Source organism: Centruroides vittatus, unplaced genomic scaffold (genome assembly GCF_030686945.1).
Source record: "Centruroides vittatus isolate TY-2023 unplaced genomic scaffold, ASM3068694v2 contig_1157, whole genome shotgun sequence".
Lineage (NCBI taxonomy): Eukaryota > Metazoa > Arthropoda > Arachnida > Scorpiones > Buthidae > Centruroides > Centruroides vittatus.
This window is the reverse complement of record NW_027120743.1, coordinates 244,422-267,792: the sequence shown is the minus strand read 5'-3', so window position 1 is coordinate 267,792 and position 23,371 is coordinate 244,422. Positions and strand designations below refer to the sequence as shown.

Genomic DNA, 23,371 nt, shown 5'->3' with positions numbered 1-23,371 from the left:
ATTTATTAACCTTCAGATAAATTGACTAATTCCTTGAGACCCACACTAATATATTTTAAGTTTGGAATCATTTGAATTTAGGAAAACAGTAATAATTAGATTTTATTTGTAAATGAATAATGAATTTATGTTATTTGTCTTTTTAATATAAAAAAAAAGAATTTAAATTTAATTATTTTTAAAAAGATTTGTATGAATTTTAATTATACTTTTTCAAATGATAGACTTAGAAAATTTGGAAGTATACATTGTTTTCTTTATTATTTTCAAAAAAATTATGTATTTTTAGAGATTTAAAACAGATTAATTAAAAATTTGAAATTCACTTCTAAATAAAATTTCCAATTTATAACTACTTGGCATTTCTAATAGAATTACACATATGAAAAAGATATTTACAATAGCAAAAATATGAAACAGCAGTTAAATAAATGAAAATTTTGCATTAACAATTAATAGAGATAGATAATATTTTTCAACATCTAAGAAAATGATAAAATTTTGATTAATAATTATTAATTAAATTGAAATTGTGGTAGGTTGTTCTTATGGAGGATAATAAGATCAAATGTCAGGGATCATACTCTGAAATTGAAAAAATTGTAAAAGAACAGAGTGCTGCTTGGAAAAAAATTGTAATTGCAAAGGAAAAAATCTGTAAATCCAAAGGAGAAGAAGCAGTTAAGGATCGACATAAATTTTCTCGTCTATTATCAAAGCAAGTTTTACATAGAGCGACGTCAACACAGGTATTTTTAATTTAATATTTATTTTAAAGTAAATGTGTTGGAAAAATTTATAAAAAAAATTAGATTGAAATAGTAGAGTCTTAAAAAGACTTTTTTTTTTGATAAAATCTTATATTAGTAAATCCAAATGGATGGAAATTTTTTGAATATAGTAAATGCATTAACTGTTATTTTATATTAAGCAATTTTTATATATTTAGGAAATTCGTCCACGTGCAAGACTTGTTTCACTTAGTCGTCAGCTATCTCACGATCCGTCTAGTCCTCTTCCGTGTCACGATTGCGGTGATCACGACGATCCCATACCGTCTCTTCGTAATTCTGAACAGTCTAGTACTAATCTAATTAAAAGTGTTTTGTCGACCGATAGCTTGAGATCTCGATCAAGTACTAGTTCGGTTGGAATTTACAGGCATCCGTGGAAGACTCCAATGCGTTTAAATTCCCGTATATCGGTTCATACTGAAGAAATGATAGAAGAGGAAGAAGAACAACAACTTCAAGATGGTAAGTTTTAAATGAAACATTAAATGAGTAAATTGAAAAAAAAACATCATTTAAATTTAATTAAGATTTTGAATGAAATTTTTATCTGCTTGATTATTATGATAGTTTTTTAATACATTTCTTTCATTAATATTTTTACAAATTCATTGCTTAATTATGTATCATAAATATGATACATAATTAAGCAATGAATTTGTAAATAATTTAAGACATAAACTGCTGAAAATATGCAATAGATTAAAAATATAATTTATTCTTACAATTCTTTGCAAATTTTTTAAAATTGTTTTTAAAACTGCATCATTTCATCCATAATGTCTGAGAGTACTTGCAGCTATACAAACCAGATTTGAACTGTATGAGTCACAGAAAGGAAGATTTGGATGTGTCCACTTGAGAGTTGGCTACTACTCTCTGTACAGTAAGACAGTAGTTATCTGAGAGTAGTTTCAGAACCTCCTGACTTATGATTATCACCCCACCCATCAGCTTGCCCCTGATGTTTACTTCAAAGATCCAGGTAATCATCCCATGTTTAGGATTTACACTGACGGTTCCAAGATGGGTGACAATGTGGGTGCCACTTTTGTAGTTTACTCTGACATAGGCCGTGAGCTTCACAATGCTTGCTTTTGTCTAGGTAAACACTGCTCAATAGCACAGGCAGAAACTTTAGCTATTTATATGAGCTTAATTCACATTAGGCGTAGGAAGGACAAAAGACACTACTTACACTATCACATTTATTCTGATAGTAGGGTAGCTTTACACAGGATTGCAAAGTCTGATAGCCGCTTAAAACTCGTCCATCTCATACACCACATTCTCAGACAGTTAGACAACAACATTAGAATAGATTTCCAATGCAGAGATTCTTGGCAACGAGACCACTGACTGTCTTGCCAAACAAGCTGCAAAGTCTTCAGTCACTAGTACTTTCAGTTACATTCCTATGTTGTACATCAACAATCATGTCAAGAAGCAAATCTTCATTCTCTGGCAAGACAGCTGGGACCGTCACACCACTGGTAGGCTCACCTATGCTTTCATCCCCAAGGATGACACTACTGCAAATCTTCACCACTTTTACCGTAGTTACACCCTCACTCAGCTACTTACAAGACACAGCAACTTTAAGCAATACTTGCATAGATTTAACCTTGGGGACAATCCACAATACGATTGTGGTATTCAGGAGGACTAAACACCACTTCACTTAGTTTTTTGCTGCAATAGATACTGTACAATCACATTAGGGATAGTTTAATGAGAGCTGCTATTCTTGAAGGGTACAACTGGCCTTGCAATCCGCACCAACTCATTCACACACGTACAATGTTCCATCATCTACTCGCATTTATATCCCTTAGTGGAGTTCTTGAGAGTATCACTCCAGGGGTATGGATGACAATTAGCTTTTCCTTGCTTTGTTTCAACTGTCAGCATTTAGCTGCCTTTCAACTTTGTATTTTAGTCTTCTTTTTCAGTCTAAATTCAGTTAGTCCTAGTTGTAAGTTAGATTAGGGACTCTTAGCTTGGTTTCCAATTAAGATATGATAGGTTAGGTTAAATTAGATTAGGGTTTGTTAGCTTTAGTCCTCTGGTTAGGTTTCATCCTAGGTTATGGTAGGTTAGTTTAGTTAGTGAGTAAGTTAATGTTTAAAAATAAAATAAAATAAAAAAATTTTTTAAAAATTGAGGTCTTGCCCATTTGTCTCTGTCGGTCCATTCGTCTCATCTAGTTTGTCATTGTGTTCGTTTCCTTTTCGCACTGTCTGTCTAGCTGTTAAGTAGTATTAAGATTCGCAATGCATGTTTCATATTAAGTAGATATAAGTCTTCCTACTAACAGCCACTTGGCACTAACTTCTACACTTAGCTATTCGTGGCGGCACTCAATTATGGTCTTCACTACACTCAGGTTTTCTTTTAGACCCTTTGGGGGACTACAGCCTTGCAGCATAAAAACTGCATGCCAACATCAAACATAGAGGGTACTGTAGCCATATATTGCCATTCAGAGGGATCTTTCCTTTCTCTACTGTCTTTCTCCTCTCCCTCTTTCTTCCCCTCCCCTTTCCCTTACCCTCTTTTCTGCCAGCTAAACACTTCGTGTACGGCCGATGTCTTTCTTGTATGTATGTATGTTTCAGAACCTTGTCCACTACTCATTGTACTCTCAAGATTTTTTCTCTCGGATAGTAAGTTTCTGAGATTTCTTCTCTCAGAAAGTTACTCATACTAGGCCAAAGCCTAGTATCCATCATTTAGAATCAAGGAAATACATTAATTGAAAACTTTAAAATTTTCTTTTTTTCTTTTTCAGTATTGTAAAGTTAAATTTTCAAATACATTATTAACGAATTTAATTTATTTATTAAGAATAATTTATATTTACAAATGTCCAGTCCAATCAGTAATCACCACTAACTAGATTAGTGGTTTGAACAGTAATCATTATTTGGTAATTACTTTTGGAACTGGACATTTACAAATATATCAATAAAAAGCAAAATTATTATGCTGAAATGAAAGTTATTTTTTTAATAGAATCTGGAAGTGAAGAAAAATTAGAAGATATGTCTTGTGGAAAATTGATAAAAGAAGAAGAAAGAGAAAGAGGAAAAATATCAAAGAAAGTTTATTTAATGTTTATGAAAGCTTGTTCCCTTTCTTTAGCTATCCTTGTTATTATATTAATAATTAGCACTCAAGCTGTAAAAATAGGAGCTGACTTTTGGTTATCAAAATGGTCTGAATTATCATATTCAAATACTACTATTGAAAATGTAAGAAATGATTAGTTTTGATAGAAATTTTATTATTGCATATTTAGTTTTAAATAATTGAATAAAATTTTTCTGTATTTTAGGATCCTAATATTAAGAAATACATTATTGTCTACGCTGTTTTATCTGGTGTAGGCATTTTACTTTCTCTTATAACAAACTTGGCAGCACAGTTGACCTCCATACGAGCTGTGAAAGTTCTTTTTTCTCAAATGTTAAACAATATCATACATTGTCCTATGAGGTGTGTATATATAAATGATAAAAAAATCAAATTTAAGTTTTAGTTCTTAGACTTCACTAATGAAAATAAATTATAAAAATTAATATATAATTAATAAGTAATTGCATTTTTATTTTTATATTTTTGTATATGTATATTTATATATGTATAATATAAATATATAATATATTTATATTACATATTTGCTATCTTCTGTTGGATATCATTTTCAGATCAATTTTTCTATACATAAATGTTAAATTTAAATTGTCCCTCAGAAATATCAAGGAAAAAATTAAGCAATATGTATTACTATCTCTTTGTATTTCTCGTTTCTTTTGTTATAAATAACTGAACACTCCTTACAGTAGTATTAATACTTTTAATTTTGTAATAATGTATTAAAAGTCTTGTTAATTTAATAATTTGTGATAGAAAAGAATTGTCTAAAATAGAAGATTCATCTAAATAGAGGATTAAATAATTGATGAATTGTGGATTCACTTGATTCAAACTTATATGCATCAGTCATGCAAGTATTGGTAACAAAATTAAAATTTATATTCAGGAGTTGTGTAAATTTTGAAAAATACTTCTTAGAATTATTATATTTTTGCCAAATACTTTCATTAAATTTTAAAGTCAAGGTTTTCAGTTTAAAAATATTGTAAAAAAATGCTGACTGAATGTAAAATAAACATTGAGTTACAAATTTTTGGAATAGTTGTATAGTTTTATAAAATATTCTGTAATCATCAGAGAACAATCTAAATATTATTAGTCCAAAATTGATTTTATATAAAAAGATTTTACGGTTACCTCATGACGAAATATAGAATCATACATTTAACAGCTGATATAACGCTTTTATACATCTTTTACGAAATCAAAATGTTTCATTGTTCCCTAAGTTTACTGTTTAAATAAATATTAATAAATAAAACTAAATATTAGTAAAATTTCTTTTTATCACTAATAATTTTTGGATTTATTAATTTTTATTACATTTATCATACTTATTTTTAACTTTTATTATTTATTAAAATATTTATTATGAGAAAATAGAATATTGAATGAATTGTTTATGTTTTGTTTTACAGATTCTTTGATACGACTCCAATTGGTAGAATTTTAAATCGGTTTTCCTCTGACATGAATACTATTGATAAGGTAATTAGATTTTATTTGCAGAAAATTGTTTAATATAATAAATTAAACACCTAGATACATTATTACATAAAATATACTTTTATCTTATGAAATTAACAACATTCAGTCAATGTAAAAGTTTTGGAAGAAGTACAAAGTTATCCAGCTTAATTAATGCACCTTTAACAGGGTGAAATTTAAAAGATGCACATATTTTCAGTCTGATTAACAAGTCATCCTCAGTCACGGACAGTAGAAAGTGAAAGAATAGTGTTGGATGGAAGGAAGGTGGGATTGACACCAATAGAGTAAATGGTGTTGATCTCATCTTTCTTCCTTGCAACACTATTCCACTTTCAGCTGTCAATGCCTAAGGATGACTTGATAATCAGACTGAAAACAGGAGCATCTTCTAAATTTCACCATTGTTAGAGATGCATTAATTAATTACAGTAGCTAGATCACCCATACAAAGTTATTTTAATAAGATTGGGGCATCAGGTTTCTTTAAATGAATGTTTTATTTAATGTAATTATGTTGTAAAAAAAGTATTCTTTAAAAAAGTATAATGATAATTTTATGTAAATATGCATCTTTTCAGAAACTCCCAGTTACTCTACCAGTTTTATTACGATTTCTGTTATTATGCATTTCTGCTATTATCGTCGATGTGGTGGTCACTCCATATTTTTTGGCTGCAGTTGTCCCTATAATGGCAATATATTATTTTATTCAACACTATTTTCGATTTTCTTCAAGGTATAGTATAGTTTCTTAATTTTTTGTAAAATTAATAAAAAAATTTTATAATTAGTTTAACTATTCTTATAAATATCAAAAACATTTTGTTTTATCATGATTAAAAGATTATTATGTTTTATTTAGAGAATTGCAGCGACTTGATAGTATTACAAAATCGCCAGTTTTCTCTCATTTTTCCGAAACTATATCTGGCCTTACTACAATAAGAGCTTACAGGTAAAGCATATTATAGCATTATTTCTTGACATAAAAGAAACAAAAATTTCTTATTCATGATGATTTTCATTTATTATAAAATAATTTATTTTTACTTAGAGAAGAAAAACGATTTAATGAAATGTTAACATATGCTATTAATAACAATAATGCTGCATTGATTATGGTAAATTCTGCAAACTGTTGGCTAGGAATAGCATTAGTAAGTAAATCTATTAATAATTTTTTAATAGCTTATATTAAGAAGATATATTTTAAACTTTTGAAGTTGTACAAAGTTAAGCCTTTACAATATTATAAATTTGCTTGAGTTTTAAAACCATTTCATCTTTTTTTTAAGATAAAACAGTTAAGCCAAAATAAGGAAATGATTATTATGACTTAATAATTACAATTTTATAAGTGATTTGATTGTTATAACCATTTCATGATGGAAAAATATTACTGTACTTGATAAAATAAGTTCAGGAAATACCTACAAGTTTCTCTCATTATATGATCTCACTTTATACAATTTCAAAGAATCAAAATAGACCGTGAATTAAATTATCTTGCGTCTGTATCTATGATCCAACTAACATATATGCATTAGTATTGTATTAAGTTATTCTCAGTTGCAGAATCTGAAGAATCACAAATGATAAAAAATTTAAGATGACAAAGTTAATTTCCTCCATATAGAGTTAAGAATTGTCATTCCATTGATCCAAAACCTTCAAAGGATTGAGGAAAAGAATTCAGACTTAGTTCTTATATCAGTTAATTCGTAATTTTGATTAAATTACTAGTTGCAGATGTATATATTTTTCTCTAATTATTACATCTATTTCTAAATTTTAAATAGTTATTTTTCATTTTGAGAACCCATCCCTATGCAGTCAAATTTGATTTATACAATTTTACTTTATATGATACTTTCTTGGAACCATTTAATCACAATGTGAGGAATATCTGTATATTTCAAATATTTGTGTTTTGTGAATCTCTTTATTGATTAATTAATCATCATCTTAAACCAGAAAAAATATTTAAAATGATTATTATTATTTGTATTTTGCACAGTTGTGACCATCTGATCATGATGTGTTTCTTAAAATATCTCAGTATAAGCATATAACTTACTACCAGATGTATTAGTAATAGTAGCATAAGATATTCTTTAAATTTTTGAATATCGGTGGTATTCAGAGAAAACAATTTATACAAAACTATTCAAAACAGTTAATGCTGTTTGCATTTTATAAGAACTATTACTGTTTTCAACAGATAACATATGGTTTCCATTTTATGTTCCATATATTCATAATTTAAAATGTTAATGATGCCAAATGCAGTTATCTCTTACAGTATTTAAGATTAAAAAAAAAACTGCTTGCATTTAAATGAGAATAGCATTGAATAATTATAGATGTGATTATTAACTTAAAATAAGACCACATTATAAATACTAAATATTTTCTTTCAGACAGTTAAATTAATTATCAAACTTAAGCATACTCAAATAATTATTCTTTTGAACTTCATTTATTTGCGATATATTACAGTCAAACCCCATTTATATATTTCTCAGTACATTTTTCGCAATTATAGATTATAAAATACTTCAATTATATGATTTAACACTTAAACGGCATATTTTTCAATGCTCTCACCACTTTTCCACTTAATCAAAGTTTTCAATTTTGAAGTGAATAATGCACAAATGATTATTTTTAAAAAAAACAAAAAAGTGATTTGTGTGTTACTTCAGTTTAAGGTACCAGGTAGTCCACACTGATATCAAATTGCCAGCCAATGCAAAAAAGCAGAGTGAATAATGTGCAATGTGTGATACCATTTTCTAATGAATTTTTCCATTTACCAAATTGTCCAACATATTGAAAATTTTTCATTTTCCATGTTTTGTAGTATGAACCAATTTTGCTAAGCAAATAAATATTGCTTTCTGCTGTCAATCACAATCAATATGAGCTAACTGTTACAATGACTCTTCATTCTTTCACATATCTTTCATATGGATTTTCTAAAATTCAGGCATGATTTGTCTTCAAAATATTAGAACTTTTGAAATATCAAATATGTGTCAACACTGTAATAATAGTTTATTATTTTGTAAATACAGTAATTCAAAATGTGTGCTTACGATTTCCTTATGTTTGATTTGACATTATTTCTGAATAAGGTATTGAAATAAGAATAGAAAAATTCTATTAAAAGCAGTAAGTTAACATTATAAGATTCAAATTCATTCATAATAACTTGACTAATCTTTTAAAATACAAAAAGATATTAGCAACTATTCAAATTCATTATTTTTTTAATTAATAATAATTTTCAAACATTGAAAAGATTATTTTAAAATTTTATATGGATTTTTATTATGTCATTTTTGTTAAATTAGGATTATTTAGGAGGAATTATTTTATTTGTAGCAACAATAGCTTCATTAACTGCAGCAATAACCAATAAAGTTTCTTCGGCATTTGTGGGTATGGCAATGACTTATACTCTTTTGGTTAGTGAATTATATATCAGTATATTAATTTAATAAAATGTATATCATAAAATACAATTCATATTTTCAATATCTGTTATTTAGGTTCCAATTTATCTTAATTGGGTTGTACGCAATTTGGCCAGTGTTGAAATGTATATGAATGCCGTCGAACGTGTAAAAGAATATTCTCAGTTAATGACAGAAGATTATGGACGAGGCAACAGTTTACGTAAAGGTATTATAATAATAAGTAATTTGTTTCTTTACAACATTATTAAGCTACCGTGTTATAAATTGTAAAGGTATTTACTAGTAATACCACAAATACAATATAAATATAGGATGGATAAACTATTCACAAAATAATGTGATTATCAATATGAAATTTGTACTCATTACATTTTAAAAATAGAATATGGTAGAATATATAAATAAATACATACAGTTTTCTTCATATATACAAAATGAATTGAATGTATTAAAAACTAATAAGAGTAACTTTCGCTTCGACACAGACAGTGTGCAAACCAGCATACATTACAAATATCTGTAAGGATCTCTGTATTCTGTGTGCTAACTAGAAGGGTGTACACGCACCACACTAGATGGGAAGATACTGTGGCAGAACTAAAGCGCATTGAAAACATAGCTATAAAGCTTGGGTATGGTCGAAGCATGATACATAATTTATTGAGCAGGTATGCCAACCTACTAATGGCACGCCACACACATAGCACACAGGTAAAGCCGAACGACACCCATAATCATAGTAGCAAGCAATCAAGCACAGTGGTGCAATACAACCACAATTTCCATTTAACACTTAGGTAGCAATTTCCATTTATAAGGAAATTGCTACCCATAAAGGCACAAAGATTGCATATAAGAGATCTAACACAGTATACAGGCTGTTGCGCAATGACAAAGACAGGACAGAGGAAAGACGAGCACCAGGTATCTATATGGTTCTTCTCAGAGACCACAGATTCCAGCGAGATCTAGTATACATCGGATCCACAAAGTGCTCACTAAGCAAAAGAATACAGGAACACAGGTATGATATTGCCAACCAAAGGCATACCACAGACCCCGAAATACAAGCCGACCTCCATAGTGTACCAGATTCCAATTGGTAAATATGTCAGATCAGGTTCAACACCTTCACAACCTGGAAGCATTGGAAATACATAAAGCCAGCCTGGCCAGCAACCATATTAATGTGAAAGATGCTGCCAACATTTTGTATGCATGGAGGTGGTGCTATGAGAAAAAATCGTGAACAACACTAGCACGTTGCTAACGTTTCTACACCAGCAAATACATCGTATTATTTATTTGTGGGAATGTAACAATATTTTTATCACTTCAGTAGTATGTATGGTGAAAATTAGTTTCCAATTTTTAAAATTATTTTAAATTCCAAATTATTTACACACGTTGTTCGAATTCCAGTTTTGAATTTTATATTGGTCAATAGCCTGACAAAGACCAAGTTTTTGATCAAAAACGTTAGTTTTTATCCAAAGATGTTTGTACTGGGACACAAAAAAAGATTTTTAGTGTGTTGATTTAAAATTTTATTTATACTTATAGATTTTTCTTAAATTCATTACAGTAGGTAAGCCTGATGCCAAATAAGTTTTTAAAAAATGATATGCAGTATGATCCTAATTTACAAGTACTCTATATATGAGAATATGATACAAGCCATTTTCCTGGTTTATGGAACAAAACATTCAATGCAATGAGTGCAATTTAATATATTTAAGAAAACAAAATATTCTAAATCCAAGAGGTAAGAAAATTGAAATTTTTACACACTGATAGAAAATGAAGTCTTTGAACCACCCAATGTTTCATTAATGTTGGGTCTTCTTTCATTAGTAGTAGTGCTATTCATTCTCACAGCTTTTCAGCTTGGTAAACTTTACTCACCAATGGAATTCATAATCTATTTTAACTGTATTTACTTGCTTTCTGCTTATTACTTTATTTAATACTAGCAGGTAGGCCCGGTGTTGCTCGGGCAAAAGTAACGATAGCGAAAATTAAGATTATTACGTATAGTCAACCTAACCCATTTTCACAGAATGCAAGAATTGGGTCCCCCTGTTTCCAGACTAATTAGAGAATTTTTAGAGGGGTCTAAAAACATGTTCGATTCCCTGCAAAAACAAAAAAACTGCATCTGTGTCTTGCATGTCGCTTTCTCTTAACAATTCCATTGTTGATGGAAGTGTTAAGCCTTAATCCTGTCCCTCTCCCCCGAGGGGAGGAATTTCGAAAAATCCCTTCTTAGTGTGCATTCTCGTGACGTACCCTAACTGTGTACCAAATTTCAACTCCTAACTGTTTGGGCTCTGCGCTGATTATTATCATCATCATCAACTCATCTCAATTATATATATAGATTAAGAAAAGAAATGTCTGATAACTTACGTATTTATGTTATATTTGCTTTTCTGGTTTCATATTAATTAGTTCCTTTTATATTTGTAAATAATCTAACATTTTCATTTCATTTGCAATGATAAGTTGGTTGATAGATAAATTTATGTTATTTGGAAGACTTGGATATGATGACTTGGTTATGTTATGTTGGAATGATCAAATTTCAACTGTAAGAAATAATGGAAGCTCATTCCTGTTTACAAGCGACTTTTAGGAAAGAAATGTGCTTGCAAATTGGGGTTGCACTGTATTATTTTAAAAAATGAACTAGAAATATGTTACTTATTACAATGAAACATGTTAAAGTTTATTGCTATACAGAAATCATTCATATTATAAGGAAAGATGAAATGGTTTATTCAGTGTTCTTATATTAATTATAACATGGAACAAGGGATATAAAAATAAAAGTTAGATGTATTACTTTAGCAAACAAACCAAAAAAATTTGCAACATAATGAAATAAAATTTTGATATCAAACTAAATATTAATGATGATAAAAGTTTCATTAACACAATTACCAAATATTAATTTTACAAAAATTTTTAATTATCAGATTATAAAAATTGTAAATAATAAAATCGAAGTTAAAACATGTTTTTTTCAGACGAACTTATAGCATGGTTGAAAGATTGGCCTAACAAGGGGCAAATAATATTTGAAAATGTAACACTAAAATACGATGAAAACTTAGATCCAGTGTTGAAAAATGTATCTCTGAACTTTGCATCTGGTGAAAAAGTAAGAATTAATTTTTTAAATTTACATAAAAGATGTTAATGTTTTTCTGACTTAAAATATTGCAATAATACATTTTATGAAATTTTTCTAAATGAGTTAATAGTGATTTATTTAAAACAATAAAATTAAAACAAAAGATCTTAAAGTGTGAAACAATATCTTTCTTTGAAATTAATTGGAACTTATATACATCTACAGGTAGGAATTTGTGGTCGTACGGGAAGTGGCAAATCGTCGTTAGTCATGGCTATATTCCGCATGTTGTTGATCACTGATGGTAATATTTATATTGATGGTGTGGATATTAAACAAATACCTTTAGATGTCTTAAGATCAAGACTTTCAATTATTCCTCAGGATATTGTCTTGTTTTCTGGTACTGTTAGGTATGAATTAAACACAATATTTATAAATATATATAATTTTTAGTTAGTTTATGAAGTAATTTAATGTTACTGATCTAAGGGAGTGTTTAATTATTATTATTATATACATTTAAATATCTGTCCATATGTTTATTCTCAATCCAAGATTTTATAAATGATTGAAATGACGATTGATAATTTTTATTCTAATTTCTTCTTCTCCCATAGTCTTAGTTTCTTAAGGGCGCCCCAATGGTCTTTATGTCTTGATATACTCTTTCCAGCTCTCTGTCCCAACATCTTGTCTGTAGCTAGACAATTGGCAATTTAGTCCATGTGGTTCTTGGCCTACTCCTGATGTCACTACTTCCAAAGCTTTTCTTGTTAGTCCATTTCCTGTGATATCACGACTGAACCGTCTCATCTGTTTAATCAAATATTTTAACCAAAATTAAACAATTTCCACTGACATTCAGAATTTTTTCTTTTATTTCTTCATTTGTTGTGTGTGCTGTATAAGGTATCTTCAATAGCTTCCTATAACACTTCATTTCAAAGGTTAGTAATCTGGTTTCGTCGTCCTTTAAAAGAGTCAATACTCCTTTATGGAAGCGAGAGATATAGTTGATGAGGGTGTCAATTATATGTATCCTGGTGGATATGGGTATTTTATGATCAGTCCATAGTGGCTTTAGCTTTTATAGTGTGATACTTGCTTTGACATCGCCTCAGAGAGAGGTGAATGTTTCGATGTCTTCCATGGTTTCTCCATCAACCAACATGTTCAGGTTGCCCGAGCCAGTTGTCATTGTTCTTGATTTTTTAACACTTAAATCCATGCTCCCTGAATACTTGTACTACTCCATGATTCCTTATAATTTAGTATATAATTCTGTGGTTCTGTACTAGATATTGATTTACTACAATTATAATCAGTAAATTCAAATTCATTTAAAACAATTCACATTAAATGATATTTTGGACTCAAAAATAAAATTTTTTTACTTTAGTGTCAACTTTTTTCTTCTGGAGATTTGAAAATTTTCAAAAGTTCAAAGTTATTTATATCAATTGATCAATTAAACAAAAAAATCTGAGATCATTTTTATTCGCTATCAATACTGTATCTATTATGTGCCAAATGAAATATATTTCATAAATACTATAAAGTTATTTAAAACATTCAAAATTAAATGGTTTCAAAAGATCTATACAGAATGTCCTCTCAAGGATTTTTCATAACATTGTGTGAAATTTCAATTAAATTGTGATAAATGACAGAACACAGATACATATAGTACTAAAATATTAGAACTTTTGGCTCACTGGACATTATTTTTTTTTTACTCATTAACAATGGTTTTCTTTATGTTTATGGAGAATATTTATTTGAACCGCTTCCATCCTAAATAATAAAATGAAAGTTGATTAATAAAAAGTAATGATCATTAGTAGGTGTTTTTGTGAGATAGGTGAGGCACTTTCAAGAGAGAAGTAAACAAATTTGGAGTTTGGAAAGTTGTAGAATGTTATAGATCAATGGTATTCAAACATTTTAACAGTGCAACCCCATAGATTGAATACCACTGTTATAGATGGTTTCGGAATGATTTTGAGTGAAAAATAATTCATTAAAGTTGATGTTAAAGAAAGAAATCTCTATATTTAATACTTTCAATAATTCTCTTTATGATCCTCAAAATTAAAAATACTAATGAAAATCAATGTGAATTCAAAGAAGTTCCCTCCTGTAATCTAAAAATCTTATTATTTTGTGACCATTATGTTGGCAATGCTCAATCAGGACTGACACCACATGTGACTTTAGGCGCACAGGAACCTTTCAAATAATTATCATATGAGAGAATGAACAGAGGAGGGAGTCGAGAGAGAGTGAGCTGGAAATAACACACTCCACTATGCATTTAACCAGCAAACAACAAATATTTATTTTTCAAGTGGATAAAAAAATTTCTCTTTTCCAATTTTCTTTGTAAGAGTGTCTTAATGTGCACTGAAATGAGTGTGTGTTTTTACAGTTGCATACACAGGGTGATAAATACCTGGATCTATAATGTTTGATAATTGCTGGCTGGCTTGGATGTCCTGGAGAAAAGAGGAGTCTCTCCCTTAGTTATGATGAATCTTGGTGAAGTGTCTTGAATCCCAAAGTTCGTTGTCATCCGAACAATTAATTGAATTGTTCGTTAGTTTGAAGCAGCCATGGTCTAGTGGAAAGGCAAGAAATCGGGAAGATTGCTCATCCCCACTTGTCTCCACTGCCACACACTTCAAAACAGGCAGGCAGGCAAACTCTCTCATGACTTCTTTTCCTTGGGGTTATTCCTGCCTGCTATTTTGATGATCAAATTTGGTAAGGTTATGCAGGAAGCTGGTGGTTAGTTCAATCCCCAATTTTTGTGAGACTTCTTCCACTGAATAGTTTTTACTGGAACATGTCACTTGTGAAGGAAGATCAGTGGGAAAATCTTGCAAAGTTCCACTGTTGAATTTGTTAAAATTAAATAAGATTGTTGAAAATTGCAAGAACCCAGGCTCGTATTTTTTTTGTAATTTTGACATTGACTTCACCTTACCCACTTGCCAGGTGCATGTCCTCACCTAGCTCATAAAATAAAAATTTGTAGGTATTTTTGAACTAGGTGAGGACATGCACCAATTGTGGTACAGAATTCTCTTCCAATCCCACTAGATGATGAGCATGATCTTCAGATGAAGACCAGCCTTTGGAATTTTTAATGGTGGTATGTTTTTCCACTCCATGATCGTTTTTGGCTGATATTGTTATAAAGCATCCACTTTTTTCACCTATCACTAAATGTTTCAGAAAAGGGTCATTTTCATTTCATTTTTGAAAAGAATTACATTCTTTTTCAGGGAAAACTTGGATCCAAATAATCAATATAGAGATGAAGAATTATGGAATGCCTTAAAAGTGGCACAGTTGTATGATCTAGTCATTAGTTTGCCTGGAAGCTTAGGTAAATTTTGAAGTTAATTTTTATATTGTCAAATTACAATATATTGATGCTAATTAATGTATAAAGTTAAAACTATAATATTATATAAATTAAATGTTTTAAAATTGTTTAAATAATGAAGTATATTAAACAACTCAAAGCCGGACATATATATATATATATATATACTAGCAGGTAGGCCCAGCGTTGCTCGGGCAAAAGTAACGATAGCAAAGATTAAGATTATCACGTTATAGTTAACCTTTTCACAAAATACAAGAATTTGGTTCCCCTGTTTCCAGACTAATTACAGAAGTTTTAGGTGGGTCTAAAAATATTTCGATTTCCCGCAAAAACGAAAAAAACTGCATTTGCGTCTTGCACGTCGCTTTCTCTTAACAATTCCATTGTTGATGGAAGTGTTAAGCCTTAATCCTGTCCCTCTCCATGGGGAGAAATTTTGAAAAATCCCTTCTTAGCGTGTGTTCTCGTGACGTACCCTAACTGTGTACCAAATTTCAACTTTCAACCCCTTACCGTTTGGGCTCTGCACTGATGATGATCATAATAATAATAATAATAATAATAACAATAAAATAACTCTACAGCAAATGGTCACCACCTGGTCGTGGTGGGAGAGCCCAGTAATTTTACTGATCCATAGGGCAATGCAGGCTGGAGCATAAGATCCTGGTAGGGACACCCATGCCAGTAAGGTCTATGGGGAGAAATGAAGCTAAGAGTGACCACACCCACATTCTGTGGAGATATTTATTATGGTAATAACTAGATCAAAGTGTGATACCGGCTCGGACGTCGCCCGGGTTAACAAGGTCCGCGTTCGTGGGTTAGGCAGAGGCTCACGTTCGAAAAATAGGCCACAGTCTCCCTTGGTTACCGGTGGCGAAAGCAGCACCGGCCCAAGCATGGCTACTGCAATGCCCTCAACAGATGTGAGGAACCAACCCAGCCTTGGTGTTTCTGTGGCAATGCATCCACAGACCACAAAGGCTGGAAAACCACGCCAACGGATGAAATGGACAGTAGAAATGAACGAGTTTATCATCCGTACTTATTACACCATCACAAAACTCGAAACAAACATGACAGCATACAGACAACAACTACACCATAGATTCACACAACAGTATCCTCATCTCACTGTCACCGAACAAAGGGTTGTTGATCAAAAAAGAACAATTATACACAACAACCTTATTCCACAAACAACACTTGAACTTATCAAACAACAGGTTGCTGATCAAATACATCAACAGACAGAAACATCTAACATTAATGAAGATCATGTAACCTGTCAGGATAATCCAGTAACAAGCATTGATAATAACACACATACAACAATTACCACTAATGATACTACAGACACTTCCTCATCCATCACTGATAACATAGACATGGATTTAGTTAATACGCTCTCACTTATATTTCAGGAAACACTCACTAAATATACAGGCACAGATCCCACACAACGACCACGAATACCAAAAATCAACACGTCGAAGGAAGTAGGAAAAACACTAAATTACGTAAACACTCACTTACTACCACACTACATTCATTCAATTTCTACACTCGCAGACATTCATACATTAGTTTATGCTGGAGCAGTCACAGTAGTGACACACCATGGGCTGAAAGTACAATCACAGACAAACACACAGAAAACAAAATTCTATCACAAGCCTGCCTGGCAGAGAAGAATAGAAACACAAATAAATGACATTAGACAGCAATTAGGCAGGCTGACACAATACACTAAAAACAACATAACACCCAAATTAAGGAAACAGCTCAAAAACATTTTCAAGAAAATAAAAACACACACAAAACATGAACATCACAACACACACATTACAGAATACATTGATACACTAAAACAAAAACTTGCTGCCAAAGCACGTAGACTCAAACGATACAAAACATGTACACTACGAAAACAACAAAATAAATTATTTACAAACAATGAAAAACTCTTTTACAGACAAATCAATAACAAAGCAAACACTGTTACACAGCACAGTGGCACACCAACAGAAGAAGAACTCACAACATATTGGTCTTCTCTTTGGTCCAGTGCTGTCACGCATAATGCTGATGCAGGCTGGATCGAGGAGGAGAACAGAAACTTGCACAACATACCAACTATGCCCTGTGTTGAAATAAGCATACATGATTTCCAATACACTGTTAACAGAACACACAACTGGAAGACACCTGGTGTAGACAACATTCACAATTTCTGGTACAAAAAGTTTACATCACTGCACCAGGAACTAGCTAAACATCTAACACACATCATCATCAATCCACAAGACATGCCAAATTTTCTTACTCAGGGCATCACCTACATGAAACCTAAAAACAACAATACCACAGACCCCACACAATACAGACCAATTACATGTCTTCCAACACTCTACAAATTATTGACATCCTGTATCGCAAACAAAATATACAAACACGTTGAAGAACACAACATTCTAACAGAACAGCAAAAAGGTTGTCGTAGAAACCACAGGGGATGCAAAGAACAGTTACTCATAGATTCAGTCATTCTACGGCAAGCACACAAACAACACAGAAACATACACATGGCATATATAGACTACAGAAAAGCATTCGACAGTGTTCCACACAGTTGGCTGCTACATATTCTACACATGTACAAAATACATCCATCACTCATTGCATTCTTTCAAAACACTATGCAGCACTGGAGAACAACACTACATCTCAGGGTTAGTAACACTTCCATACAAACAAACCAAATTTTTATTAGGCGAGGAATATTTCAAGGAGATTCCTTGAGTCCTCTCTGGTTCTGCTTAGCCCTGAACCCATTATCCAACATGTTAAACAACACGCAATATGGTTACAATATCAGACACAAAAAAACAACACAGTTTACACTGTCACATCTCATGTACATGGATGACATAAAACTTTATGCATCCACACAAAAACAACTTCATCAACTCCTACAAATCACACATTCATACACCAAGGACATACAAATGGAATTTGGCCTAGATAAATGCAAAACAGTTCACATAGAAAAAGGAATCCTGAAGAAAGAAGATTTTGCGCTTGGAAATGGAGACATTATTGAATCCATGGAAGAGGGCGAGTTCTACAAGTATTTAGGATTCCAACAGGCCAAACTAACAGAACATACACAAATAAAGCAAAGATTAATTAAAGAATACCAAAGTAGGTTAAATGCTATTCTCAGAACAAAGTTAAATGCAAAACACACAGTTAAAGCAATAAACACATATGTCATCCCAGTACTCACATATTCTTTTGGAGTTATACATTGGACTCACACAGATCTCGAGCAACTCCAAAGGAAAACAAGAACAACACTTACTAAGCATAAACAACATCATCCTAAATCCGCCACAGAAAGATTAACCCTTCCACGTAAAGATGGCGGACGTGGCCTGATTGACATAGTTAACCTTCACTACAAACAAATACAGTCACTGCGAGAGTTTTTCTACAAAAAACAAGAAACATCACAATTACATAAAGCAGTAACTCTAGCAGACTCGAATAACACACCATTAAACTTACACTCACATCATATGGACACAACACAACATATAAAAAGCATAGACACCATTAAGCAATCGTGGGCTCGAAAGGCACTCCATGGCAGGCATCCTTATGATCTGGCCCAGGATTTTGTTGACAAAACTGCGTCAAACAGCTGGTTAGCTCAGGGATGCCTCTTTGGGGAGATGGAAGGATTCATGATTGCCATACAGGATCAGGTCATAAATACTAAAAACTACAGAAAACACATACTCAAAGATGCAACACTCACAAATGACACATGCAGAAAATGTCACGTCATGCCAGAAACTATACAACACATCACCTCTGGTTGCAAGCTCTTGGCACAGACAGATTATTTACACAGACATAATCAAGTAGCAAATATAATACACCAAGAGCTTGCAAAGAAACACAAATTAGTAGACATCCACGAACCATACTACAAATACATCCCACAGACAGTATTGGAAAACAACACGCACAAAATGTACTACGACAGAGCCATAATCACAGATAAAACAATTTACCACAACAGACCAGACATCACACTCATTGACAAACACAATAAAATCACATACATTAAAGACATATCCATTCCAAACACTCACAATATACAAAACGCATGCACTGAAAAAATTAGCAAGTACACAGAACTCGCCCAGGAAATAAGGCATCTGTGGAGGATGGATAGGGTGCTTATTGTACCTGTTGTTCTCTCCTCTACAGGTGTCATACCACACATACTACACAAAAGCCTGGGCACATTGGAATTGAATAGAAACACATACATCACACTGCAGAAAGCCACTATATTGAATACATGTCATATTGTGAGAAAATTCCTGAATACAGACACACACACTGATACACTTCTTTAATTTCTGTTTTGGTTACTATGCCTTGACTCTGGTCTGGCATAGTACACAGCCACCGGTGTTAACCGAGTATAACTCACTTAACCCAACATAATAATAATAATCAACTCGTCTCGATTATATATATATATAGATAGCCAAATGAGCACCTAATTGTAAATGCTAATAACAAGTAAAACTTTCAGAAGTCTGACTCCACGCAAAGAGAAATTACATTTCATCTCCTTGACCTTTAGCAGCATCAATGTCCCATAAATTAACTCTGCAGAGTTTCAAAATTTTTGGTTCATCCAGTCCTGAGATTTAATGCAAAATAGATGCAGACACACGTACAGGATTCTGTAAGGGATTTTTTACATTTTTGGGCCCCTATAGTGTCAAAACATCAAGGAAGGTAAAAGTTTGACCAATCACTATATTTTCCCTATTCGATAAGTTAAGAAAGTAAAATAATTATATTGATATTGTAATTTATGTTCAAATATCCAAGAAAGGATATTTGTATTGATGTTTGAAATGCTATTCAGTATAATCTTGAGTTATTTTCTGTAAGTTATTAATGTGTTCTTGCCAAGTAAATGATGCACAAATTTTATGAATGCATTTTGAACATTATTCCTGTTTTAATTATTAAAAGAAAACAGATGAGAATTGATAAAGTAATTTTCAGCATTATACAAAATTGGATAAAGTGGCTATATATATATGAAGTTGTAGAATTAAAAATACATTAAAGTAATAGTATTCTTTCTATATTTCAGATGGAGAATTAAATGATGAAGGTTCATATTTTAGTGTTGGACAACGACAGGTATTAAAATTTACATTAAATAAAATCTAAACAAATTTTAAAATAAATTACAAATTTACTTTTCCTTTAAATATTCTAGCTATTCTGTTTGGCTCGAGCTATTTTAAAAAAATCTAAAATTTTAATAATGGACGAAGCAACGTCGTCGTTAGATCCGGAAACCGATCAAGTTCTGCAGAAAGTCGTAGCTTCCCACTGCGCCGATTGCACTGTCTTAACAATAGCCGTAAGTTATTTTTTATTGATTTGTCAATTTGTGGTATGAAAGATGGTGTGTGAAATTGGATCTCTCGTTATATGGCTGGCTACAGGAGGGATAAAGAATGAATTATCATGCATAATAGGGTTGGGAGATCAAGTCTAAGACTTCATTTTAGATCTCCCATGATGGAATGCTGACATTTTTGCATGATTGATTTATATCTAATAAATCTTACCAGATAAATAAGTGCTCCAAATCTGGATGACACTTTGAGCTAGACATTAACTTGTCAACTGAAATAAAAAAAAAAATTGGCAGATCATAAGGAACAGTTTTGAATTAAGTTGAAAGGATCTGAAAATGAGATTGATTAAATGTCTTTAGAGATATTTCACCACAAATAAAAAGAACTTTCTAACTTGTGATCATTATAAAACAAGCAATAATGGGAGTCCTACATTAATTTTTTTTAGCTTTTATGCTTTTGAAAAGCTGAAACATATTGTGGGATAAAGGTTTTTTGATAGGAGATCTCTCATAACAACCTATAAAAAATGGTCATTTATGCCAGGTAATTCTGGGAGGATACACCTGACTTAAGGAAGAAAAGGCAAATAATCTACAGGAGATTGTGAATAAGGCCAATAATTTAATAATAATATGTATTTTAACAAACTTATACTTTCTTAACATGGAGATGATAGGAAGTGAAACTAAAATGACAAAGATTAGCGCTGATTAAGAATCTTTCTTAAAACTCATACCTTTTATTAAAAAATCTCTCTAAATCAGACCAGTTTTTCATGTTTATGTAGAACTAGTAGCCCAGGATGCTCCCTAGTGGGTGTTCATTCCATGGTATAAATAATAAATTCATTAATTTAAATAATAGCTAGGAGCAACCCTAGTGGCTGTTTTTGGCATACCGTGACACTGCCCAGTTTTTCAGTTTTATACAGTAGATAATAGAGATCTTTTTGGATTTTGTGACATAGAAATGCTGTATCTTAATGGCTTTAGTAGTAGAAGTTGATATTATTCAACAAAACTTGTTGAGTACAAATTCTGAAAAAATTACTACACAAGAGAGATTCTTTTATATAGGGGATAAGGGGGACAAAAATGCATATCCCCATATGAAAGAATTCCATTTGCTTGAGTACTCAACAAGAGTAAAAGAAAACAGAAATTTATACTTAGGAAAATATTAGGAAGCATCTTGGAACTCTTCTACAATCTTATCCTTCAGTATCAAGTTAAGAAAATTTATGAGACTGATCAGTAAAGTACATTTCTTAGATATGTGGATACATATAAAAGTTGGGCCTGCAGATGCCCTTTCTGGAATACATATCTACATTCCATCAAATTCTAAGGAATGCTGCTAGTTTATACCCTGAAGATTGTAATATAACTGTAGGAGAATGTACACACAATTAAGATAATCAATGAGCCATTGAAAGTTGGAAGAAGGAATGTTTAATATTAATGTACTTTTGTAAAAGACCAGAGACGATACTTTTTCTGATTAGGAGTGATGAAAAGTGTAGCCAAAATAGTTCTTATTAAACATTTTAATGTTTAAGAAGAAGATTATCTTCACAACATCCAAGCAGCTTCAATCTAAATTTTTCTCCAAAGGCTGCAGGAAATGAAAATATTTCAGAGAGAGAGCAGCATTTGCAGATGGTAATATAACTTTGCAGCACATCTCTCACAAATAATGTTTCTTGTGACAAATCTTTCATAAAATTTTCCTTTTTCTACTTACTGTACTACTGGAAGAAGATTGTGCAATCCAGGGATTGATCTTTTGATCAAACAAATATGATATATCAGACTTGTAAACTCTATCATTAAGAACAGCAGTTTTTTTTCAGTTCCTCATACAAAATATTTCCTACTTTGAAAACTTTCAGTGAATGTTTAAATAAACCAACACTTTCAAACGACAAATTGATTAACCACTTGGAAATTTTCACTCCCAGACAGTCTTACAGAGCTATGAATTTTCACTCTAAAACAACAATTTCTTATTATGAGTATAGAAACAAAAGAGCCTAAAATTAAAAAATTTCAGCTGAAAAAAATAATTTAGAACTAGCATTTATGAAATATTTCACAGGGTTGTCACTAACTTTTAAAAAAAGGGAAGAAAGAAACAAAAATATATGAGATTAAAGGAGCACAAAAACATTAGCCAAGAATTATTATTCTTTCCTGTTCTGAGAGCATTAAGAAACCAGAGATTGGAGAGGAGGTGGCAGAAGAGATTCAGAAAGCTTTTATACTGCATGGAAGTGGATTCTAAACAATAAATACAACAGTCAGGAACAACTTTTTGTATATTAGAAATAAGCAAAAGATACCAAAAATGGTGAATTGAAACTATTCTTTATTTTAATTCCTACCTCCGTGCATTCAGAAACATGATAAAACTTTAGAATGAGGGTTTTTGTTTTTAAAAGA

The 23,371-nt window shown here is 31.3% G+C and overlaps 1 protein-coding gene across 1 annotated transcript in view; it reads left to right on the top strand.

Moving 5' to 3' along the window:
• The window catches only part of LOC136979585 (ATP-binding cassette sub-family C member 9-like), an 80,383-nt gene that overhangs the window by 55,970 nt on the left and 1,042 nt on the right, over nucleotides 1-23,371 (top strand). The window contains exons 17-31 of the mRNA XM_067275608.1: nucleotides 540-749; nucleotides 950-1,256; nucleotides 3,807-4,045; nucleotides 4,129-4,289; nucleotides 5,369-5,438; nucleotides 6,020-6,177; nucleotides 6,304-6,396; nucleotides 6,496-6,598; nucleotides 8,798-8,911; nucleotides 8,996-9,128; nucleotides 11,953-12,086; nucleotides 12,285-12,472; nucleotides 15,350-15,453; nucleotides 20,651-20,700; nucleotides 20,780-20,926. Coding sequence (XP_067131709.1) covers nucleotides 540-749; nucleotides 950-1,256; nucleotides 3,807-4,045; nucleotides 4,129-4,289; nucleotides 5,369-5,438; nucleotides 6,020-6,177; nucleotides 6,304-6,396; nucleotides 6,496-6,598; nucleotides 8,798-8,911; nucleotides 8,996-9,128; nucleotides 11,953-12,086; nucleotides 12,285-12,472; nucleotides 15,350-15,453; nucleotides 20,651-20,700; nucleotides 20,780-20,926 — 2,211 coding nt within the window. The remainder of the gene's footprint in view (nucleotides 1-539; nucleotides 750-949; nucleotides 1,257-3,806; nucleotides 4,046-4,128; nucleotides 4,290-5,368; nucleotides 5,439-6,019; nucleotides 6,178-6,303; nucleotides 6,397-6,495; nucleotides 6,599-8,797; nucleotides 8,912-8,995; nucleotides 9,129-11,952; nucleotides 12,087-12,284; nucleotides 12,473-15,349; nucleotides 15,454-20,650; nucleotides 20,701-20,779; nucleotides 20,927-23,371) is intronic.